General features: G+C 35.5%; 1 protein-coding gene across 3 annotated transcripts; it reads left to right on the top strand.

Annotated features, from left to right (window-relative positions):
* The first annotated feature begins 513 nt into the window (after positions 1-513).
* Positions 514-22629, top strand: LOC103713119 (protein SEMI-ROLLED LEAF 2-like). 3 transcript variants are annotated; one of them, XM_008799929.3, is made up of 20 exons: positions 514-789; positions 1632-1772; positions 2535-2609; positions 3389-3504; positions 4959-5073; positions 5186-5314; positions 9395-9442; positions 11954-12156; positions 12329-12525; positions 12680-12972; positions 13201-13350; positions 13442-13921; positions 14043-14192; positions 15763-15838; positions 18266-18393; positions 19191-19391; positions 19486-19623; positions 19698-19826; positions 21439-21666; positions 22280-22629. In XM_008799929.3, the coding sequence occupies exons 2-20, from the start codon at positions 1638-1640 to the stop codon at positions 22418-22420; spliced, it is 3132 nt and encodes a 1043-aa protein (XP_008798151.1). In that variant the 5' UTR covers positions 514-789; positions 1632-1637; the 3' UTR covers positions 22421-22629. The 3 variants fall into 3 exon arrangements, with proteins under 3 accessions (XP_008798151.1, XP_017699779.1, XP_026662768.1); XM_017844290.3 differs by having other exon boundaries at positions 514-713; XM_026806967.2 differs by lacking the exon at positions 1632-1772 and having other exon boundaries at positions 515-789.
* The last annotated feature ends 1792 nt before the right edge of the window (positions 22630-24421 follow it).

Raw genomic sequence — 24421 nt, forward strand, 5'->3', positions numbered from 1 at the left:
AAAATTATTGATTCGCCAAAAACTTTTAGAATTAACCATACCGACCATTCTTAACTTGTATATAGTTTTTATTTTTATCATAAACTTTAATTAAGGATCATATGAGCAATTTTTTGATAGCGTGTGATGGTACGCGACCATCACGACCATCAAACGGAATTCACAGCGAGGGTATCAATCGCACAAAATTGTAATGTCGGATAAAAATTAAAAACTTCAAAATATTTTATTTTTTTATAATTAATCCTAATACTAATAATAATAAGTATAATGATTAAGAATTAGTACAATGGAGGAAAATTTTCAAAGCAAGTTTGGTTGAGATAAAAGGAAAATAATGAATCTTGGGCTCGGCTAGCCGTTGCGGGCTCAAATGGTCACACATGACCGCGAGAAAGAGGAGGGGCCCCCTAAATCTGCGGGGGACGTTGCCACAACGGCCGGTGCAGGTATTCTCCGCGGAGGGCGGGCTCTCGGGCTCGTGGGGAGGGGGAAGGGACGAGGGGAGGAGAGGCAAGACAAAGAGCGAGCGAGCGAGCGAGCGAGCGAGCGAGAGAGAGAGAGTTTTGTATTTGGTTTAAGAATCTATCCAACCTTTCCGCCGTGGAGGATGTGGAAGATCCGGTGCTTTCATTGCATAGATTCTTGAAAGGATTTCCACCCTCTTCTCCGGTCTTCTCTTTCCCGATCCAGGAAACGATCAAATATTTCGAGTTAGATTCACTTCAATTCCATTAGTATTCTTTCAAGAAATTCAAGAACTCTATTTGGTTTCCATATTATCTTGTGGTAAATGTCGTTCTTTTCTTTATAAATTTTCTATCGGAACTTGTTATTTTATAACTACTGAATTCCTTATTTCTTCTTATTTTGTGCGGTGACCAATATGAAGAACTGCCAACAATTTTTCCTGGATAATGCATCGGTTTTTTTATGCCATTTTCCCCAAGATATGATTTTATCTTTCTATGCGAAGATTTTGCGCCGTGGTTGCTCAACGTACGTGAGATAAGGTTCTGATTAAGAAAAATTCATATGCGAAAAATTGAGACCTTGTCGTCAGATTATGGTTTTAGAATCAATGGACTTAGGAGTTCTTGATTTCTTGGTTTGTTGAGGTGAATTGGATATTGCCCTGACGTTTGCTTTGATCCCTTTTCAATCTTTGAAACACATCCAGTCATCATGTTTACCTTGTCTTTTAGTAGATTACTCGAACTTTATAGCAGATTCTACTCCTCCTCCTCCTCTTCCTTCTTCTTCTTCTGCTCCTCCTCCTCCATCACCACCACCTCCTCCCCCTCCTCCTCCTTCTCCTTCTCCTTCTCCTTCTCCTCATTCTTTTTCTTCTCCTTCTCGTTCTACCTCCTTCTTGTTCTTCTTTGTTTCTTGGTGGATCTTTTCATGAAGATGATAAAAATATAAACAAAACAAGGAGAAAGTAGAATCTATTTCATGATTCGATGATGTTTTTCAACATATACTGCATACTGACATTCAACACTATCCGTGCTAATCTAGAATCTCTAGATAAACAAATTTGAATCTATTAGTTGAGAGGAAAAATAAATATATTGCAACACATCTTAGCTTTTTATTCTTTTCTTTTTTTGTCCCCTTCTTTTTTCCAGTACAAGATGGGTGTGATGTCAAGAAAAGTTTTGCCTGCATGTGGGAGGTTGTGTTTCTTCTGCCCTGCATTGAGAGCAAGGTCTAGACAGCCAGTGAAGCGTTACAAGAAGCTTTTAGTTGAAATTTTTCCTCGAACTCAGGTCTGGTTACATACCTTTTATATTGATCTCCTTTTACTTGAACAACTCATATTTTAGCGTGTAAGGTTTTATTCCATCTCTTACTTCCTTCTTGGGCAACCTTTGGACACCATTAAGATTATGCCACTTGTTAATGCTAGCAACATACTTTTTTTTTTTTTTCTCATTCTCCTGAATTATAGTTTCGAGAATAGACTTCTCATAATAACACTTCAATATGTTCTCATGTGATGAAAAAGGGCTTGTTAAATTTGTCACAAGAGTACACGACATTCCATTTTGTAAATTATGCAATTACTATTCTTGTATATGAAACTTTAAAGTTTAGAGATCTGCTCCTGAGCAGTGGACTAAGAAAAAATTTGCATTTCTATCATGAGCATATATAGTTCTGCAACAGGGATTGTGTATGATCTTTTGAGCATTTCTTGCATGGATACATTCATTTGATAAACTTTATAATGCGGTCCGATTGCTGCTTTTTCTTTTTGGAACTTCCACACATACAACATACGTAATTGTGTGCGTGCAAGCGCGCATGCCACATGCATGCATGGTTCGTTAACTTATTTGAATTCGATCTAAGTTCAACTTTGTCAGGCTCATCAGGCTACTTTTCAAGTATAAATTCAGCAGAACAGTCGTATATATGACTAATCAAAAATTTTTATTATTAATTTTTGAAGATTTCTGACAGGCTGTTTCACAAAGATGCTAATATATGCTTCTATAAGTATTCAGTTATTGGTAACTGCCTTGCAGGATGAAGAACCAAATGATAGAAAGATTGGCAAATTGTGTGAATACGCTTCTAGAAATCCACTACGCATCCCAAAGGTAATTTTCCTCTTTTTCTATTACCACCTAAACAAATAGCACTCTCAAGTAAGCTTATTAGATAATAAAATTTTATATACGTGGTCATTTTTTCTTCATTTAAGATGGTTTCACTCTACCTGTTGCTTTAGGATGATCAAAGATGTTGGTTACCATATATTGTTGATAAGCTCTTTGAAGATAAAAAAAAAAAATGACCTACTGGTAATCGTCCAGAATTTTCTTGAGATTTGCACCAAATTATATTTTGAATCATTTTCTTTTTGTTTGATACTAATAAGTGTTATTCAATAAAAGCTTGTATATTTTTGTATTTTCTGTGACAGTGGTGCCATTGTAAAACAGACACCTTCAGTTACCCTAGTGGGCATATAACACATTTGCATTTTACATGTCTCTCTCTTGAGGAGTTTTAAAACCATTCAGGATGCTCTTGTGACATGTTTAATTGGTTCTCTTTTTTTCTTTTTAAATATAAAGAATAACGAATTATAAATTAACAACTGAAATGACAAATCACTAGTCCAATATAGGAGTTATTGCTATCTGAATCTTTTAAGTTAATATACTTCTTCCTTCATTTATACAATCCAGAAGTGAAAATTTTGATCATCAAAGTTATACTTGAATTCCTGACCGAGATTCCTGTACTTATAACTTCAATATCTGCTCCTAGCCATTGCTTATAGTTGTCTAGATTTCTTCCATGATTTGTTACACATTATCAACCAATACTTTTTCCTTAACATTTTTGCCATTGTCTTTATCTTTTTTAACAGATTACAAGTTATCTGGAGCAAAGGTGTTACAGGGAATTGAGAAATGAGCACTTCAGCTTTGCAAAAATTATCATGTGCATTTACCATAAATTATTACTAACTTGTAGGGAGCAAATGTAAGTTTATATTCCTAGTTATATGCTTCCTGTTATCTTCTTGATGTGCTGCATTTTGTGGAACTGTGTTTTCAAGCAAGCTTGCAGAATGCCATGTTCTTTTCCCTGAATAAACATCATATTTGTTGCCCACAGAAGTAGCTCTTGAATCCCTTTTTAATTTTTACTATTCTCCTTGCCTCATGCCTGCCTATGGTCATTATGGAGATATCTGTTGAGAGCCAAATCAACATATCACATATGCCAATCAGAAGAAGACCAAAAGGACACCAAACCGTTTATCGTTTTACGGAAGTAAAAAAGGCAAAGCAGCTGCATCATATCTAGTAATATATAACTAATAACAAGTCTTTCTCATTTGGCAAGTTCGCTAGTGAAGCAAGTCACAGACAATGATATAAGTTTCCTTATATAAGTATTTCAAGTAAGTTTTACTTGGATTTGTGAAGACATCCATTGCCTCTAAATACATACTGGCAGACTGCCAATATTCAATTTAGTAGTATATCCGGTGTTAATTGCTATGTGTTGTAAAAGGCGACTGTAACTTAGGCTGATTGTAAATAGGGGACCTCATAGAACTTAGGCAGCTATGGAGAGGCTGATTGTATGAAAAATGTTAGTGGATATTTAATTAAGGTCATAGTTATATTATGTTAATTGGATGTATAGAGATAAATCAAAAGAATCTAAAGAATAACGGTAGACAAAACACTTCCACATTGTAAATATAAATTTTCCTTGCAAATTATACAATAACATTAATTGATCAAAGAGAAACAAGCTCACTAATTTAACTAAATAATACAACAGGCAACTATTATGATGCTAGATAATCAAAGCAAGTTAGCATTAGATTTATAATCAAGAATTAGTAGAGCCTGTAGTTATAACTAGACAAGGTGTTTAGGCACCAACAAGAAAGATATAGATTTGTGATTTGCTCACTTGATATGCTTAATACCTAGACTTGCCACAACTCATAGATATTCTTCTTCAAAAGAATGGCTACCACATTTCAATTAAACTGTCTTGCCCTGACTATATAATATTAAATACTTGTATTTTTAGATTCTGTCTGCATTTTTAATTTGATCATGATATTTAATCTCATTATGTTGCAATAAAGTGTTCGTAATTTGCTATACCTAATTTTGATTGCAGGCAAACTTTACTATGACAAACATTGTTATATGACTGAATGTCACTGACTAAATTTCCTATGATTGATTATGTGATGGATGGAAGTACATTTATGCAATTCTTACCTCATTATTACCAAATTGCATGCATATTCTTCTTGATATGTCGAACAGATTATGTATTATGCTCATCTTTAATATGCTTCTTGATCTCCCTTAATATTTTTGTGATTATTACTTTGAGATTTTCACTTAGCATCTATTGTGTTTATTTGAGAATGGACTACAATAATTAGACTATATCCATTACAGGCCACTGTTTGCGACTAGCTTACTGAGCGTCGTACATACTCTTTTGGATCAAACAAGACAGGATGAAATGCAAATTATTGGATGCCAAACTCTTTTTGATTTTGTTAATAGTCAGGTAGGGCTTTCAGTTTGGAAGGTTGACATAAGGTTTTTGCTAGTGATGAATTAAGCTAGGGGTGTCATTTCTTAAGAGACCAAGTTTATGCTGTTTGATTGATATATGTCAGGTGGATGGTACATACCAGTTCAATTTGGAAGGACTGATTCCTAGACTATGTCATCTGGCTCAAGAAGTGGGAGAGGATGAGAGGGCACAGCATTTGCGTGCAGCAGCGCTGCAGGCCCTTTCTTCCATGGTAATTGTTCCAAGGATTACACTGTTAATAGTTTTAAATATGACCCATTTCACCCTGTTTTCAGATTTCCAAGTTCTTGATCTAAGCATGTATGATGGCCTAGGGTATGAAAGATTTTATTATAAAGCACCACATGTTCTTGCTCCTTTTTTCTTTTGCCCTAATAAAAATTATTATATGACCCATATAGTGAGTGGAAACTTCACTTTGTATCATATAACATAAATCTAAGATGTTTCCTTGTTATTCTTATAAACAGTAAAATCTTGATAGATAGGCATATATATTGTTAAAAAATGGAATGAATATAGGTAGAGAACAAAGAGCTGAGACTTTTCCTATCATTTGCTGATGAAAGGGAATCTACTTAGCCATAAGAAAGAATAGAAGAAGCAGAATATAATGGACGCTTGTTGTGAAAGGATAGCATACAGAGGAAGTATAACAAAAGTAGTGCGATGTAATCAAATGTAGAGTGGCCCGTATGCCAGATTTGCAAGATGAGCCTAGATGGTGCTTGAGAACTCATGGACAATAATAAGCAGTCATGAATGCAAAAAAGAACCAATCTTCTAGATGAACATGATTGATGAAGGTGCAATATTGCTGACATGGCAGGTTTGCTTGCATGTTGTGATGGTACTGAGAAAAGCACAAGTCATAATGAAGGCATCTGGAAGAATTTACATTGACTAGTTGAAGAATCCTTGTTCTATAGTATGCACCAAGATAACTTGTATTAATAACCTTGATGATGTACAACCATAGTACCAAACTGATGAGAATGATGGTGTATGCTGATGCTGGATAAGATTCTTGCTAGCAGCGAAGCAAATTGTCTGGCCAAGTTGGTTGATGACAAGATAAACTAGCAGATTAGTGATATGTGTTTTGAGAAGGTGAAGCATGTTTAAAGAGGCCATGATCATGTGATAGAACTATCTTTGAAGCTATGAGGAAGCTCTTTAGCAAAAAAAAAAAAGCTATGAGGAAGCTGCATGAAAGGTGACTAGGTGAATACTTTGATATAGTCTGATACACAAGTAAGGCTATGCTGAGTGCAAGCAAACAAATACAAAAGCACCAAGAATGTATTGTGGATCTAAGGAGTCAGAAACTTCGAGCCAAATCAAAAGGAAAAGATATGATCAAGTTTTGCCGTCTCGGTACTGGACCCCGTATTAGTATTATCCTATTACTTTGTTTGCATGCCCGGTATAGGGACTGGTTCAGCGTACCGAAACTCGCCTGTGAGGGGGTTGCCACGTAGGTGGGGCCGCCCGCGAGGTGGGGAGGGTATGAGAAATATAAGTATGCCTCTCCCTCCGAGGGGGTAGGGGGGTGCTTTCTACCCGTATCGGACATGTCCCGGTGGGAGAGGGGCCCAGTGTGGGGTTGCTACGCGGGGGAGGTTCTCCTCCCCCCCTTTACCCTTTTGTTTCAGCAAAAAAAAAAAAAAAAAAAAAAACTCGGTACGCCCTTTGAACCGCGCACGAGTTCGGTACAGTACGGTCGGTATGCACTGGTATCGACTGATACGGCAAACCATGGATAGGATAACATGAGGATGATCTGAAACCAAGAAGTGTGTCTACCTAGTTATGAAAAAAGGACGGTGAAATCCACTAAGAATGCATTGCCACCATGCTGGAGGGGTGTCTGGTCCAAGGAAGAAGGCTAAAGCTTGAGCATGTTGCAACCCTAAAATAAGAGAAGGGGATTTTATGATCTTGAGATAATCTCCAGGGTTATATGGAGTATAAAAATAAGTGTGATCATTTATATTCAAGGTGTTACTATGAGCTTACATTCTGGCAGCCAATATGGGTTTGACAAATTAGAAAGGTATGCTTCCAGTTGTGGACTCTAGAACAGGAACACCTAGAAAAACAGCTAAATAAGGCTTAAAGTTGCAACTTAAATGTATTACATTTATAGTAGGGTAGTGTGGATCAATGATGAAAATTGCTGTTTGTGGATCATGAGCAATAAGGTTAAGTAATCTAAGGTTGAAGCTCCAAAAAAGATGGATTAATCAATATGTATCAGTGAAGAACTTCAGAGATCAAGGACATGGACTTAGTTTAACCGATAAATTTCTTGCACATGGAAAAGGAAACTAAATTTAAAGAAAGAAAAAAAATGAAAAACAACCAAAAGATTCAAAAAATCAACCAAAAATTGGGAGAAGATTCAAAATATGAGGGGAACTAGTAAAAGTAGGTAAAGGAAAATCCCTCTCTATAAGTTTTGAAACTGATGTGTTTGATAAATGATGAATCTTACAGATTTAAACCAAAAGACACATGACGACGTATGACCACCAACTTAATAGGCAAGGCATGCAGTTGGAGAAGATGGTGAAGGGGCATATTCATGTTCCTAATGGTCTGCTAAAGGAACAACTAAAAATGTGTCAAGTTCAGTATTATCTAGCCAAAAGGGAGAATCTATTGAAAAACTTGTTGGCAGTCTGAGTATGCTACAAAGAATCTCTCAAGTTGGTGTCCAAAATCCCAGTGGGATCTGGGATTTGCACACACTTCTCTATATTTTGCATATGACATACTAATCGAATGCTAGCAACACAACAAAGAAATTCGTTTTGTTATGGAGCTTACAGCATAAAGCCATATATATACACTCTCACAAGGAATTAGTAGAGTTAAATTAAATGAGAAAACAATACCATTCTAGGGTTGTATGTATGATAATTTTCAGAAATGGAGGCTTTAGCAAGGGATTCGAATTCTTCATGAGGTGAGGTGGAAGCCTGAAGTGTCCCAAAATGTCTATCACTTGGATTCTTCACTAAATCTCAGTAAACAAGTATCTGAGATCACATATTATACGTGCACAATCTTAAGGAGGCATCTCAAAGGGGCATGCCTTCAGTTGACTCCATTTCCATGTATTAATACTTGTAGAGCAGAACTACTACAGACCACAACATCACGTACCAAGTTTGGCATATTGCAGAACCACATAGCAACATTTTGCAAACTAAATGAATGCCCTTACATTGTTTGTGGAATTGAGAAAGATATCTTGCAGAAGCTTCTCTATCACTGCAGATACCATACTTTTAAGCATTAATGCAGTTATACGAGCAATAAAGGACATCAGTGCCAAACATATGCAGCAAGCGTATACTTCAACTTATGTACACTTGTGCAGACTATCGTGCTACCTTTCTCTAACAATAAGGAAGGAGACCTTTTCTTCTCTTTTTTTTTTTTTTTGGGGGGGGGGGGGGGGGGGGGGGGGGCGGACTTTGATAAAATGAAGAAATGCATCCATTTTTTTCTATTAATACTTGTTATATATACATTTAGCTTTTCATATAGTGTGCACATAAGTGCACGCTCAAGGATGTATCTTGAGAGAACACTTGAGGACATATTTATATATGTAGGTGTATGGACATTTTCTAATTGTCCCGCTTATGTAATGAAATCTTTTCTTTGGATGTTAGGTTTCTAGGTGGTTATGTTATATCTTTATACAGCGCATATATAATCTAATAATAATGTTCTATTTTTTAACAAATAGAATTGTTTTTCAAACTAGTATGTATGTTTATTTATAATAAAATTAAATAATTTGAATTAATTATTATCACCAGTTAACTTTATCGTGCTTTTATCTATTCCATGTGAATGCACCACCAGAAAGCTTCACTATCTTAATGTGCACTTATGGTTCAGTGTTCCAGTATAGCTTTGAGATGATTTGTGGCTTTTTACATGCCTGATGCATCTTTTCTATTGTATTTCTTGTTTTGGAATCCATACTTGTAAAGTATTAAAGTATATTTTTTAAATATTAATGCCCTCTGTTTAGTTAATTACTGGTGCAATGAATGTTTCTGAAAGGACTAATTATTTTAAATTTTGAAGAACCCCTTCTCTTGGGTTTCACTCTTAGTTTTTACAGCTTCATGTTTGTCTTATTGAATGTTATTGTCTTTGTATTTTCATAGTCTATCAGTTTTTTTAAGGAAAATTTCCACCATCTATTGAACTGCAGTTCTGTATATTTATTTACTTGATGCTTTTGTATGCTTCCATGTGATTACAGGTTTGGTTTATGGGTGAATTTTCCCATATCTCAGCAGAATTTGACAACGTAAGCAAATTCAATTTTTTTTGTTCCTTGAATTGAATATCTAGTATTATATTGATTTTGTCATTGTCATTGTCTTTAAATTTTATCTGTGTCCATTGTTTGTTAACCATTGATTCATGTCATTGAGACCAAGGTTTTAAATAACTTGGGATGGGCTTTTGCTGGTTTTTCCATTGAATAGGATGCCCCGTGTATTCACACGGGGATGATGGATATCCCATCCTGTCCCAGTCTATTTCTCGACTTGTCCATCCCAATACTTGGGTTGGTGCCCCATCCTGATACTTGGGATGGTGGGCCGCCCTGCTTTCCACTCAGTATCTAAAACCTTGGTTGATACACGAACTTGTGACTAGGATGATTTGTTTTCTGGAAAAGAAATTACTTTTTCTACTTTATGGAACTTTTTATAATAAACCTCAAGAATGCAGCTTTTGGTCATCGATGGTCTAAATGAATGCCCATAGAAATGGTCAACTTTAGCCTACTTGATAAGATCTCACTTCAGGGATAGAGTGTTATTCGGTGCCTAAAACTTTAGCTCCTAATGATTTCTTGTAATATAAATAACATGTTTTTATATAGTGTCTTGTAAAACACTGTGCAAATGAATCCAATACTTTTCTTTTGATCCCTTGCAAAGTTCATTTGAAAACAACAAATGCCAAATATCTCAATTTTAAACCCTTGTGCATCTGATCTTAGGTCAAAGATTCTCCTTCAAAAGCGCCCTTTGATCTTTTTGACCATTATGTAGTATGGAAATTGGTACATTTTTTCTAAATCATTGCAGTTTAGCTGATTCATCATCATCATCCAACACTTTCCTGTGGAGTTGACTATGGAGCATAGAATATCTCGCATTGTACCGTACCGACGCTATGCTAGTGTGGCACTGGTATGGGGTTTGGTACCGATACGGCGAACCTTGCTTCTGCATATAGTGTAAAACAATAAAGAAAAGATGTAAGATGCTAGTTAGGAAGTTGAGAAAGCGTCCAACAAAGGTAGCTCTAGTGTCATATTAACATTTGAATTGAATAATGGGGAATATCAATTCATGGCTATTCAACGACAAAGATCATTCTAGACTTCTAGTGAAGTTTCTTATCCATAGAACTTTGGATGGAAGCTTTGTGAATGAATTTCTGAAGATTGAAGCAATAGGGATATGACTTAGATGAGACAAGATGATACAAAATGTACCCAATTTAGATGGCATTAAATTTCTTGGTTGTGATTGTGCTCAGTTTACTTTAGTTGTTTTTTGTATTGTTTATTGTAGGGAACATTCTTTATAGTGCCAGACTTGTTCCAAAATTGGGTATCTTCTACTTTTTTCACCATGTTTATTTAAACTGCGAGCAACTGAAAGATACTTGTCACTCTGTCACTGGTAATTTCTACTCACCTTCGCACTTAGTTTTTTGGATTTTAAGTTCCAAGTAGGCAAGTATCATTGATTACATCTATTATCTTGGTAATAGGTGAGGTATAAAGCATAGGTCTTTCTATTTCTCCATTGATTATCGAGTTATCTGTAATCCTCATTAGTAGTTGCAATAAATCTCAATATCTATTGCATTAGATGTAACAAATTTCATAAGCTAAGATTATGGAGGAGTGCATTAGAATCCAAGAATTTTAGGTTAGGTGGGATCAAGATAGAACACATGGACTGCAATTTTACTAAAATTAGAAATAAAGATGAAGACAGAGTAAAAATTAAGGATTATGAAATTTCTAAGGATGATCATTTTTGGTATTTAGGATCAATTATTCATAAGAAAATGGAGATTGAAGAGGATGCCATATGTAGGATTAACGCGGGTTAGATGTAATGGAAAAGTGCAACTATGATATTATATAATCATAAGACATTTGCCAAGTTAAAGGAAAAATTTTATAACCTAGCCATATGACCAGCTATGCTTTATGGTACCGCATGTTGGACAGTTAGAAAATATGTGCACAAGATGTGTATTGGCTGAAATGTGAATGCTGAGGTGGATATATGGTAATACAAGAAAAGATAGAATAACATGGTCATTCATAAAAAGGTGAAGGTAGTACTAGTTAATGACAAATTGAGAGAAGGACATGTATGATGGAGGCCGAGGGATGTACTAATATGAAGGATTGATTCGATATATGTAGAAGATATGAATAAGGGTAGAGATAGATCGAAAATCGCATGGGATGAAATAGTAAAGAAGGACTTGATATCTCAGCATCTTTTAGAAAATATGGCCCTAAACCAAGCGGAACGGAGGAAATAGTAAGGAAGGACTTGATATCTCAGTATCCGACCCCAATTAGTTTAAGGTTAGGCTTAGTTGAGTTGAATTGTTATCATATAGTTTGAACAAAATAGCCTTGTGAAGATGATATTTAATGTTAGAGGCTTAGAGCCTTGGGGGTACCCTATTCTGTTGTTACTTGCTATGAGGAAAAAATGATAATTGTTCCATTCAATTTTCCTTGAAAATATTTGTCTCTTTATCACTACAGGTAGTTACAATAGTTTTGGAAAATTATGGGGGCCCCCAAAAGAAATCAGAGGATCTTCATCAAAGCAGCAAAGATTCCCAGAGCCGATGGGTTCAAGAAGTCCTTAAAGCTGAGGGTCATGTAGATCCCTCGCCGTTTGTCATGTCAAGGGTTCCATCTTGGAGAAGCATTTTTAATGAAAAAGGAGAACTCTGTTTGACTAAGTAAGAGTTTATGAGCTATTGCCCACTAATGACTTTCACTTGTCTTCGTGCTTGTGTGCACAATTGTTTGTGCGTTTATGTATGTGTTCATGTTTGTTTGCATGATTGCTTGCATTCTTGTATTCTGCTCATCAGTTTTCTACTTGCACTCATTTTTAATCACATTCAACAGGGATGAAGCCCAGAACCCCAACTTTTGGTCCAGGGTTTGTGTGCATAACATGGCCAAGCTAGCCAAGGAAGCCACCACTGTGCGGCGTGTTTTGGAGTCTTTGTTTCGATATTTTGATAGTAATAATTCATGGTCATCACAAAATGGGCTTGCGCTGGTTGTCTTAATGGATATGCAGTTATTAATGGAAAAGACAGGTAATTTTTGTAAAAAAATTGTATAAATTTGCAGTATACTTTCTATTATCTTTTAATCAGAGAATTCCATACAGATTTTCTTACAAGGAGTTTCTACTATGATCATATCCAAGAAAAATGGTTAGCGTGTTTCTTTTCTTTTTTTCCTTTACAGGGCAAAACACACATTTGTTAATATCTATAATGGTCAAGCATCTTGAGCACAAGGCTGTATTAAAACAGCCTGATTTACAGCTAAACATTGTTGAAGTTACAGCCAGCCTTGCTGGGCAATCAAAAGCTCAGGCTTCTGTTGCAATTATAGGTGCAATAAGTGATCTTGTGAGGCATTTACGGAAAACGATGCATTGTACACTTGGTAGTCAGGACTTGGGGGATGACATGATCAGATGGAATAATAAATTTCAAACAGCGGTAGATGAGTGCATTGTTCGGTTATCTAAAAAGGTACTGTCTGTTATCTGATTTTCCATTAATATGAAGGTTTTTAGAATATATTTGCATGTTCTGTTTTGTAATTATTATGAATATTAGCTGTGCTTTTTGGATATGCTGGAGGTTCTGGTAGAAATGCACAAAGTTGAAAATATTTTTAGCCAGGAATTCTATGTGAATTTGGCATTAGTGTTGAAGATGCTTAATAGGTTTATATATGCTATTGACTTTGTTAAACAGGTTGGTGATGCAGGACCTGTTCTTGACATGATGGCTGTGATGTTGGAGAATATCTCGACTAACATACAGGTTGCTAGGTCAACAATCTCTGCAGTATATCGTACGGCTCAAATAATTGCATCAGTACCAAATTTGTCATATCAGAATAAGGTTTGTCAAGGGTACACATTTTTGGGCAAATCTATTTATGTTATGTAATGCTTAATTTAGTTAATTTATTTATATTTCATTGTTATTGCAGGCATTTCCTGAAGCTTTATTTCATCAACTGCTCTTAGCAATGGTCCACCCAGATCATGAAACACGTGTGGGGGCTCACCGTATATTTTCTGTTGTTCTTGTTCCATCTTCTGTATGGCCCTATCCTTGCTTAGCTACTCCAGAATCACAGATGATGTATGATCTTCGAAGGACACTCTCAAGGACTGTGTCAGTCTTTTCATCCTCAGCTGCTCTTTTCGAGAAGTTAAGAAGGGAAAAGTACTCCTTGAGAGATAATGCTTGCCAAGAAAGTCTGGATAAAAACTCTCATGGTTATGATGCACAACAAATGAGCAGCAATGATGCAAATCTTTATACGCTACCCTCATCTAAAAGTCGGAATCGCAGCATGAAAGGTCCTCGCTTACAGTCATTTCGAAGTCATGTTTTTAGCACGAAAGGCTCTCCTTTACCTGTAACAGCAGAAAATGTTTCCATGAATAATGCAAAGAAGGAAGTGGTACATCTTTTATTCTCTATCATATTTTGTTATCTGCTACTCCACTTGAATACATTCACTGAATTCCTGAAATATTCACTGTATTACAACAACTTGGTTCTTCTCCATGCATGGAATCCAGGACCCAGTTTCTCTAAGATTGAGCAGTCGCCAAATCACACTAATGCTCTCATCCATTTGGGCTCAGGCCAATTCCCCTGAAAATACTCCTGAAAACTATGAAGCTATTGCTCATACTTATAGTCTGATATTGTTGTTTTCTCGACCAAAGGTAATCTCACCTTATTTCATAATAATGCTGAAACATTGCCATTACCATTTTCTCATTTTTAAGTTAATATTTATACTATTATTTTGTTGATGGTATTGTTATTTTTTAATGGTCTGTGCACTAATTTTTGTATGAGATTTTATCTTATTTACTATCTGATATTACGTTTGAGCTGTACGAATATCTGAAACTATCTCTTTCTTTTTATATTTCATGTGGAAACATTAGAAAGGAAAAGCTAATCAGTACATTAGCTTTCCTTGATCTGTGCTCTGACAAATTATAACCTGCTTTATATTGGAAAGTGATGCCTGACAAGAAGAAAAGATTAATTTGTAATTCTATTTAAACTGAACAAAAAAGTGATCTAATCAAATTTCAGTTATATTATTGCAATATGGATGGTGCTCACTCTGCTTGTATCTACTTGATTTATTTCCTGTAGAGCTTTTCCTTGATCCTGGAACGTGGTTGCATCCTTAAAACCTTGAATGAATGAAGTACTGGATTTTACTCTCTCTGTAGGCTTCTTTTTTCTGTAAATGGCTTCTTTTTTGGCTTTATAAAATTTCCCCTGCAAACGACTTCTTTTTCGGCTTTATAAAATCTCCCATTACGGGTAGGCAATTAGATTTCACATCTTTGCTTTAAAAAGAAAAAAGAAAAAGAAAAAAAGAAGGAATTTTGTTGAGACTTTGACTTTTCCATCTTAACACTAAATTTGTAGAGTGACGAGAGAGGAAAGGATAACATTGAAACTTTAATCTTTCTGTGGGATCTCCGTTCCTACTGTAGATAACATATAAACATCTAAAACTACAAACACATCAATTTTTTTTTTCTGAAAATATGAGGTCTAAGGAAGCAACTTTAGCAAATTAAGATGATGGAATATCAGTGGACCTCCAGTCTTGCTATAGGGCTTCATGTCCTATGCACGACATTGAAGTGAGTTGGGACAGCCATGCACTCAGGTTCAGGATTAATTCACCTCAGGATAAAGTTTGTAATTTGCTAAAAGTTCAAGAGAGTTATTGGAAGGCATCTGAGAGTGGTTGGTTATACAGGGATTAACATACTTAAAATATGTGATGCAAGTAGTAAATTCTTTGTTAGTACTACAAATTTTGCATAAAATACTATGAATTCTTTGATAATGTTGCCAAAATAAATATATAGGAAGAAATGTTGACAGAATAGGAACCTCACTGCTTCCTAAAAAAAAGGAAAAGAACTGAAGAAAATGTTTTGTGATAACACGTTATATATTGAATGTGGTAATTCCAATCTTATGAGAAGGGTACTATCTTTTTTTACTTCTAATTTCCACCTTGATGCATGTAGTTACAATAGTTTGATGTTTTAACCCTTTTTGGATTATAATTTCCAACTTCCGATGGTACATGTCACTGGCGTGCTTCATCTTTTATGGTTGTGAAAGTTACTGCACACCATATATTTCACAAGTTATTTCACAAGCTGATGTCAAACAATTCAAATTCTATGTTATGTATGGATTCTTATCAGTTCGGCTATTCTTAACTAATTTATCCTATCTGCAAGTTTTCAGACCTCAATTCATGAGGCCCTTATTCGGAGTTTTCAGCTTGCATTTTCTTTAAGGAGAATTTCGCTTGGAGGAGGAGGTAAGCTTTTCAAATTATTTTTTGTATCTAGTGTAACATGGCTAATCTGTTATCTGTCATAAAAAAATGATGACCTGTCAACTTTATACAGAACATTGTCATTATAATATAGGTTTTTGAAATAGTTTTGAAACAATTTCTCGTTCTTCATGTGAGACTTTTTTTGTCTAAGTTAATATCAAATCGAGGTTTGAAATCTTGATCATATCATACTATCTTGACCCCATATATATCCACATCAACATAGGGTGTGTCATCTGGTTTAGTAATTATTAGTAGATATGGGAGGTTGACTATATTGCATAACGTACCAGGCAAGATATGCTGTATCGATATCGCTAGGCATACCGGTCGCCTACCGGACTGATACGGTTCCGGTTCGAACCGATTTGAACTGGTACTGAACCGGCCAACAGAGCACAGCGCGCGCGCAGAAAAAACCCCACGGAAGCGTGCGCTGCGTTAAATGCCACTATGTGGCATTAAATGCCCAGTGCGAGCGCTCTGCACAGGGCGCGCGTATCGCTGCGAGCCGGTCCAATTCGCACCAGTACCGGGCTTGTACCGCTCAATTTCGACCCGTTTGAAGCTGGAACCGTTTTCCACGCTTAAATTGGACCCGGTCGAAAACCGGACCGGTCCAGTACGAGCTGAATCGGCCGGTTCAACATACTATGGTACTAGGCATACTAGCAGATTTTAAACATTGTAACTAAGATGTGTCAGTTATAATCTGCCTGTGACAGTGACATGATTCATACATAACGACATTATTATTTTTATTTTGGACACAAATAATGGATGGTGTTACCATCAATTGGTCAGCTGAAATCAGCTTGACAGTTATCTGTACCTTATTAAAATAGTTATTGTGCAATAGGAATTACTGCCACATCAAAAAAATGAGCTGCTTATCAGTAGAGTTTGTTCAGCGTGAAATTCGGTTCAATTAGTAAATGAGCCAAACATGACCCAAGATTTTGAGCTCGAAATATAAACAAGCCAAGTGCAAGCTATGGCTAGCTTGCTCATGTTTGGCCTGATATAGCTCAAAATATTGTTTCATTACTTAAAATATTGTAAACATAATATATGTTATTTTAATTTTATTTGTTAAAAAACAAAGATTGTGTAAAAAAAAAAGGATAAATTTTGGTTATAGATCTCAATATATGGCTGCAATGATAGCATTGTTAATAGTCATAAACTCATAATAGCCGTTAGATGGCGAACTAATAGCTCTGATCAACTAGCTTTAGTATGTACTGATAATTTATGTAATTTATCATCTTGGCATGCAAGCCATATTTCATCCATATGGGTTTGCTTCATGGAGTAAAACATGATAAATTGTAATTTGAGAACATTCTGTGCTCGCAACCTGAAATCATCCTAAAGGCAATTTTTGGCAAGATAAGGTTCGTTATGAAACCTAGATGACTAAGCTTGTAGGGAAACCTGTCTTATTGATTATATGGTATAAGCTCATCAAACCCAGGAGTAACTCTATAATTCCTCAGCCACTAAATGTGACAAAGGATAGGACAAAGTTTCTATAGGGGGAATATTTAGCTTTAAGGTGTCAATATACTAAAAGGCCCAAATATGGGCATAAAGTACAAACCCACAATGTTGGCAAGCTGTAAGTTAAATGTTGCCAGCAACCGGTATCATGGTTGGCACCCATCTCTCCTAGCGAAAGTCTCAGGCTCAAACCTGAGTGGTGGTGAAAAACAACCATATTCTTCAATAAAAAAACGGTAAGTTAAATGTCAAGAACACTTCAAATATCCTCAGAAGATATAACTACGCCAAAAGGTTTTGGTTGCATTTCTGATCCATAACTTTTATAGGTTTAAACACTGTGCTGTGCTTGTTCGACAATATGAAGTAGCAATAATAAATTGCCAGTAACCGGTATCTCAGTTGGCATCCATCTTTCCAATTGGAAGTATCAGGTTCAAACCTGAGTGCTGGTGAAAAACCACCATATTCTTTAGGAAAAAAAGTATGTTAAATGTCAAGAACACTTCAGATATCCTTTTATAGATATAACTACACCAAAAGGTTTTGGTTGTACTTCTGATCCATAACTTTTATAGGTTTAAACTTTAAACATTGTGCTGTGCTTGTTCAAACGAGCAATAATAAATTCTGTGGGTATGTCTAGATTGTCACTTATACTATTTGTTGGACATTTAGATCCTCTGAGGAGTATCTTCGTTCCATTTTACAATGTTGAGAAGTAGCAACTCTATGCTGGATAGGGTAGTGAAGTTATTGTGGTCGGTTTTCAGTTATTGATAGTTTCAGCAGTTTACATGTTGCAAAAACTATATGATTATTATATAACTGCTAATGTTTTTTTATTTATCCCATAATAAACGAGCAGTTGCAGATGTTGATGCTGCTTATACTTATTTGTAGGTTCACTGCCGCCATCACGTCGCCGGTCTTTATTTATGCTGGCAACAGCTATGATTGTGTTTTCTTCAAAAGCATTCAATGTGCAGCCTCTTATTCCACTTGTTAAGTCATCGCTGAATGAGAAAACGGTATGCAGCTCAGTGTTTATGGTTTTGTTAGAGTCAACTTTGTAATTCCATTCATTAAGAATATCTTGACAGCCCAAGTCTGTGTTGCATGTTAGAGGACCTGATACACATTTCTTCCCGGAGATTGTCTTGCAACCAGCACAGAGTTTCCGTATATTGTTTTAAGCAAGGACTTGAGTCCCGGTGGGATGTCCCATGAGACACCAAGATAGGGTGCCATCCCAAGTGTCGGGACAGAACCACCCCACCATTGTCCCAGCATCCTGATTAGCACGTTTTAGGACATACCCTATCCCAAATCTCGAGAGGGGCAGGATGGCGGTGTGTCCTGTTCCATGGAAAAACTGGGACAGCTCCATTGCACAGGATTTAAAATCTTGGTTTTAAGACAATCTCTGCATATAGGTTTTATTTGGTTACCTATAAATTTTGATCTATCTTGAGCTTTCTTGTAGTATCTCTTATTACTATTGTCTTGTAAGTGATTCAGTTACCTATATCATGTCAAACCACATTACCTGATCTTCTTAGATATATTTCTGCGGCATGTGTTCACTTTTGTATATTTTTATGGTAATAACCATCATTAACAAATATCTTCAATCAATTTTAGGTTGAGTTCATTGTTTCAGCTAACGACCAGCAAAAGTGCAGGAACTTAAAGCATCATGGTCAATCAAATAATTTTCTTCAAGATTTTGACCATACACATAAAAAGCTGAAGTTACTAATCCAATAAGATCATCTTTTCCTCTAGACATAGTTTTTACTTTTATAAGTTGGGTTTCTCGTTTCAGGTTGATCCATTTCTTCAATTGGTTGAAGATTCCAAGCTACAGGCTGTGAACACAGCATCTGATCACCTGGTGAAAGTTTATGGTTCAAAAGAGGATGACAATTGTGCCTTGATATCTCTTTCAGCTGTAGAACTAACAGAAAACCAGTTAAAAGAATCCATGGTTTCTGTAATTTTGAACAGCTTAGGAGATTCATCAGATGTAACTCCTATAATTCACTCTCTTTTTCCTGCCTATGTGTTGAAAAATAGTTGTTTATCACATGTGTCCTTATTGTCTTATGCTCATCTTTCAGACCGAGTTACCTACCATAAGAAAGCAACTTCTAAGTGACTTCTTGCCTGATGATGTATGCCCATTGGGGGCTCAGTTTGTGGAAGCTCCTGGACAAGTTCCGCCATTTGGCTCTAAAAAAGACAACTCTCAAGAGGAGGTGCTCAATATTTACTATTCTAAATGACCGATTGGGAGTTCCATGACCCAGAATTTACCCGTTTTATTTTACAGGTCATACCTCCAACCAGCTTAATTGATGTCGACATCTTTACTGAAGCATTTGAAGGTCTAGTAGACCCCAGTCCACAGCTTCCCAGTGACACATCTAATCTTCTAAGTGTCAATCAACTTCTGGATACAGTATGCTTGCAATTCGCTTGCTTCTTTTATACTTTTTTCATACATCAAAAGATATTAGAAAAGAATACTTACTAATTGCTTCTTTGTCAAATTCTCAATAGCTGGCGTACTTGCAATTGGTGGTTGCTGAATCTTTACAAATATCTCTCTTGTTCCACTATTCTGAACATAAGGTTTTCAATAATCTGAAGGTCGTAAGAGACCATTTGAATAAAGCTGAGATAAAATTCATAAACCTTGATTTTCAGGTCACTGTTACACATATTATCTGGTTATCAACATGGACTCTTTAAGTGGAGCAGTTGGAGGTGAATGCTTTATTGTGTTCACAATTAAAAGAAAATGTCGTGTCTCAGATGTTTCAGGATTCCATGCTCTTGGAAGTTCATGATGTAAAGATTAAGTTTAGATAACATCAGAGGTTGCCTTTATGGTCATGGTTATACGCTTAAAAATTATTAAATATTAGCTAAGCACTAGAAAATGATCAGCATTAGATAGTTATGTTCTTAAATGTTTAGTTAAAAATCTTCATTAATGTATATGTTTCCAAATTTGACTCTCCAATGTGTTGAAAATAGACTCATGCGATGTCATGAAACATTGAACTAATGTGTCTGTGTACATAAATATCTATCTACATTGATCTTGATTTTTCAGGGCACTGTTACACATTTTATCTGGTTATCTATTTGGACTCTTTAAGTGAAAATTGAGCAGTTTTGAGAGGTGAATGCTTAAATGTGTTGATAGTTACATGCTTTTCACAGTAAAGTACTCCCAATATCCTTGAATCAATTAAAAGAAAATGACAAATGTCTCCAAATGTTTCAGGATTCCATGCTCTTCGAGGTTCATATAGCAAACTTGTAAAGATCAAGTTTAGATAACATCAGAGGTAGCCTTTAATAGGAAGTGTTGGCGAATGAGGATCCACTGAACTGAGCCAAATAGTTGGACTAAAGTTGGATGTTATAGTCTTGGTTATATGCTTAAAAAATTATTAAATATTAGCTAAGCACTGGAACATGATCAGCATTAATAGTCGAGTTCTTAAATGATTACTTGAAAAATCTTCATTAATGTTATCTTTCCAAATTTGACTCTCCAGCATGTTGAAAATGGAATCATACAATGTCATGAAACATTAAGCTAATGCATCTATATCCATTATATTTTGAATATGTAATGTGCTTATCAATTAGGTATATGTTTTATCCTTTTCTTTTTCTCCATAAATTATTAATTTAAAAAGGGTTCACTAAATTAATTAAATGTCAGTTTTCTTGCACAAATGTGTTGCTTTGAACATCCTGAGCTCATCCATCTCCATATTATAGGCAATACTCAGTTAAACAGGTAGGAACCAGATTATATCTGACAAGGTTTTAATTGCCAGTGGTATGAGGGGTGCTGGCAAGGGGCTGCTGTGCCGGCACATGTCACCATGCTGAAATGAAAAAGAACTCAGTAGATACTATTTAATTAGAAAATATATAAAAAGAAAGATTTAATAGGTGTCATCCCCCCCAGTACATATACCTAGGAGACTTTTTCTGAGTAATATGCTCGCTTTTAATTATTATGTGCTTCAATAAGTAAACTTGTGCAGGTTTTGGAGACATCATTGCAAGTTGGAAGATTTTCAGTATCAACCACCCCTGATGTACCATTTAAAGAAATGGCTAGTCACTGCGAGGCTCTTATGATGGGAAAACAACAGAAAATGTCTGCTTTTATGAGTGCCCAGCAAAAACAGGAATTATTATTCCCTGATCTTTTACATGATCAAGGTGACATGAAAGGGTCATCATATTTGCTTATGGATCAATTGCAAAAGGTATAATATCTACCTCATGGGATGCATGTAAATATAGGCATATAAGCATCTATATAGTCATGATTATAATACTAATCCTTCTTTTGCCCCTTGTTTTCCAACTCTTATTAATCATATCTGCTTACAGAGAATGTCAATTATATATATATATATTTTTTAAAATCCAACTAAGTGCACACTTTGCAACCTCGCAAAGCTTCCATTTACTCCTTGCAATTTCATCTTTTTTATGCAAAGCTGGAAAAAAATCCTTGTACTTTCCATTTTTTTAATAATTTCCCACTTGCATTGCTTCTGCTCTTTGAAAACTATAGTTATACTTCCTTGGACTTTACTGCATAAAACTATAGAAATATTTGTTTTGTTGTATACGTATCTGTAAGCTGCAAAAACACATGCACACGCGTGTGCGCATGGCATGCACAAACACAAAAGAAATTCTTAGAAATTTCTGTTCTCGGAACTAGAAGAGTGGAAAGAAAACTCTCTCTCCCACCATTTATGGTGCAAACCAAAGGGACCCTATCATTCTGGATCATCATTCCATTTTTACTTTGAATTAGTTATAATTCTTTTCCAGCCAGCTAAATACTCTCACATCTCTGTAATGCAGACTAGCAATCCTTTCCTAGATCCGAACTCAAGTGCATGTGGTGATAACATACTGTTGCAAAATGATTTCCAGTCCCATCCCCAGTTCAAGCTCCCAGCGTCAAGCCCATTTGACAACTTCCTGCGGGCTGCTGGTTGTTAAAATGGTGATGCAGAAGATGGCTAGTATTAAAACCTCTTGTGTACATATTATTATGTAAAGATAAGTTTGAAGATTTCTTTTTTAGGTGCTTGGCGGCTCCTGCCTTCCCTCTATATATAGAGTTGCAGGACTTTTTGTATTCATGGTCATATAGATTTGACATTTCATTATATCTATTGCATACATATATAATTTTTGAGTAATCCTAATCATGGTGTAGATTTAGATTAGTGATCTTTTCTTCATCTGACCGATCTGACAATGCTTATGCTATTGTTGGAGTTAGATCAGAGGGCTTGGCCCTTCTTTACATCGATGGCATGGAGGATGCCCTCATTCTCTTTTAGTTGTAGCCTTGCTGCTATTAGATACCTTAGGAACACTAACAATAATTATAAAAATGACGGTCATCCTGCTGCTATCATCTTTCGATCCACCAAATATATGGTAGATCTAAAATTCTATCGACTAAGGCATGAAGAAGGACCCAAAGGACTAACCATTTCTTTCAATTACCTGAAATTATCAATTATGACCGTTGAGTTTAAGTTTTTTTTTTTTTTTAAGGATGCTTTGCCCTAATCCTAATTAAACCCAAATAATAGATCAGACTGGGAGATCCCAAGTAACATGGGTGTCAATTGTGTACCTACATTGATTCATTGGATTGATACTCATATTACCAAAATATCCTTAATAATGATGTATTTGAGAAAATAAAGCTTCTATTTTGTGCATGGTCTAGTGACTCAGTCTACTCAACAGAGCAAGGTGGTGCATCATTATCTTTGTTGCGGAAGCTTTTCGGGTCTGTGTCAAGCTGCCTTCTTTTGCTACCTGATGCTTGGCGACCCTAGGATAAGGTCTTCACAGTGCTCATGTTCGGCATTGAAGATAACATGTTAATGATCTGTAATTCAGGGTAAGGAGTTAATCGTTCGATTCCTATCAAGCTCAAACTCACATGTACATACAATATAGACGAAATGACAAACAAACTAAGAATTTAGTTACGACAAAATCATTTGAGTTAACTGTGAAGAAAAGGGAAATATTTCATCATTAGAGTCTATCATAAAATAGGCAAACTACTACTACTACTACTACAATTGTTGTTATTGTTTTTCTTATTTTTGCTACTAATAGTCTCCTCCAATTCAACACCGTTATCATCCACATCAACCTTATCCGCCTATACTAGAAGTATATATCAAAAGTAAACAAGAACCTCTCAACTTGAACCTAAATTCACATTATCGTGCAATAAAGGTGATAATAAGGAGTTATTGTTCCATCAATATCATCCTCAAATTCGATAATAAGGATGATAGTGACGAATAAATAAAAAGTTTAGTTATGACAAAATCGTTTGAATCAATTGTGAAGAAAAGAAAAATATTTCACCATCAGAGTCTATCATAAAATAGGCAAACTAGTACATATTATTATTGATGTTGTTATTGTTGTTGCTGCTGCTGCTGCTATTTTTTTTCAATTTAACAATATGATCATCCTCATCAACCCTATCCATAAACACCAGAAATATATATCAAAAGTAAATAAAGACCTTTCAACTTGAAATAAAATTCGCATTAACATATAATAACAGTAATAATGAAAAGCAAATCAAAATTTTAGTTATAAAAAATCATTTAAATTAATTATGAAAAAGGAGAAAATATAATAACAATAATAGAAAGAATCGGATGGTGAACTAAGTAAATTGTACTAAGAAGGTTCAACTATGAGAAGTTGGTAGAGGTTTTTTTGTGAAAACAAACCGTGCTTTCATAGGGAGCTTGAACATGTTGAATATCCGCACAATTAAAAGGGAGGCTTAGCCACCCAATTTTATTGAAAGTATATCTTATGATTCTGTTAATATACTGTCAAACATCAAGTACAATCAAGGATTTAAACTCTCTTAAATGTAAACTTTTTATTCCTATTTTTAAACTAAGATTAGAGCTTACTAAAGCATCTAAACAACAATTTAGGAAA

Source organism: Phoenix dactylifera, chromosome 9 (assembly GCF_009389715.1).
Source record: "Phoenix dactylifera cultivar Barhee BC4 chromosome 9, palm_55x_up_171113_PBpolish2nd_filt_p, whole genome shotgun sequence".
NCBI lineage: Eukaryota > Viridiplantae > Streptophyta > Magnoliopsida > Arecales > Arecaceae > Phoenix > Phoenix dactylifera.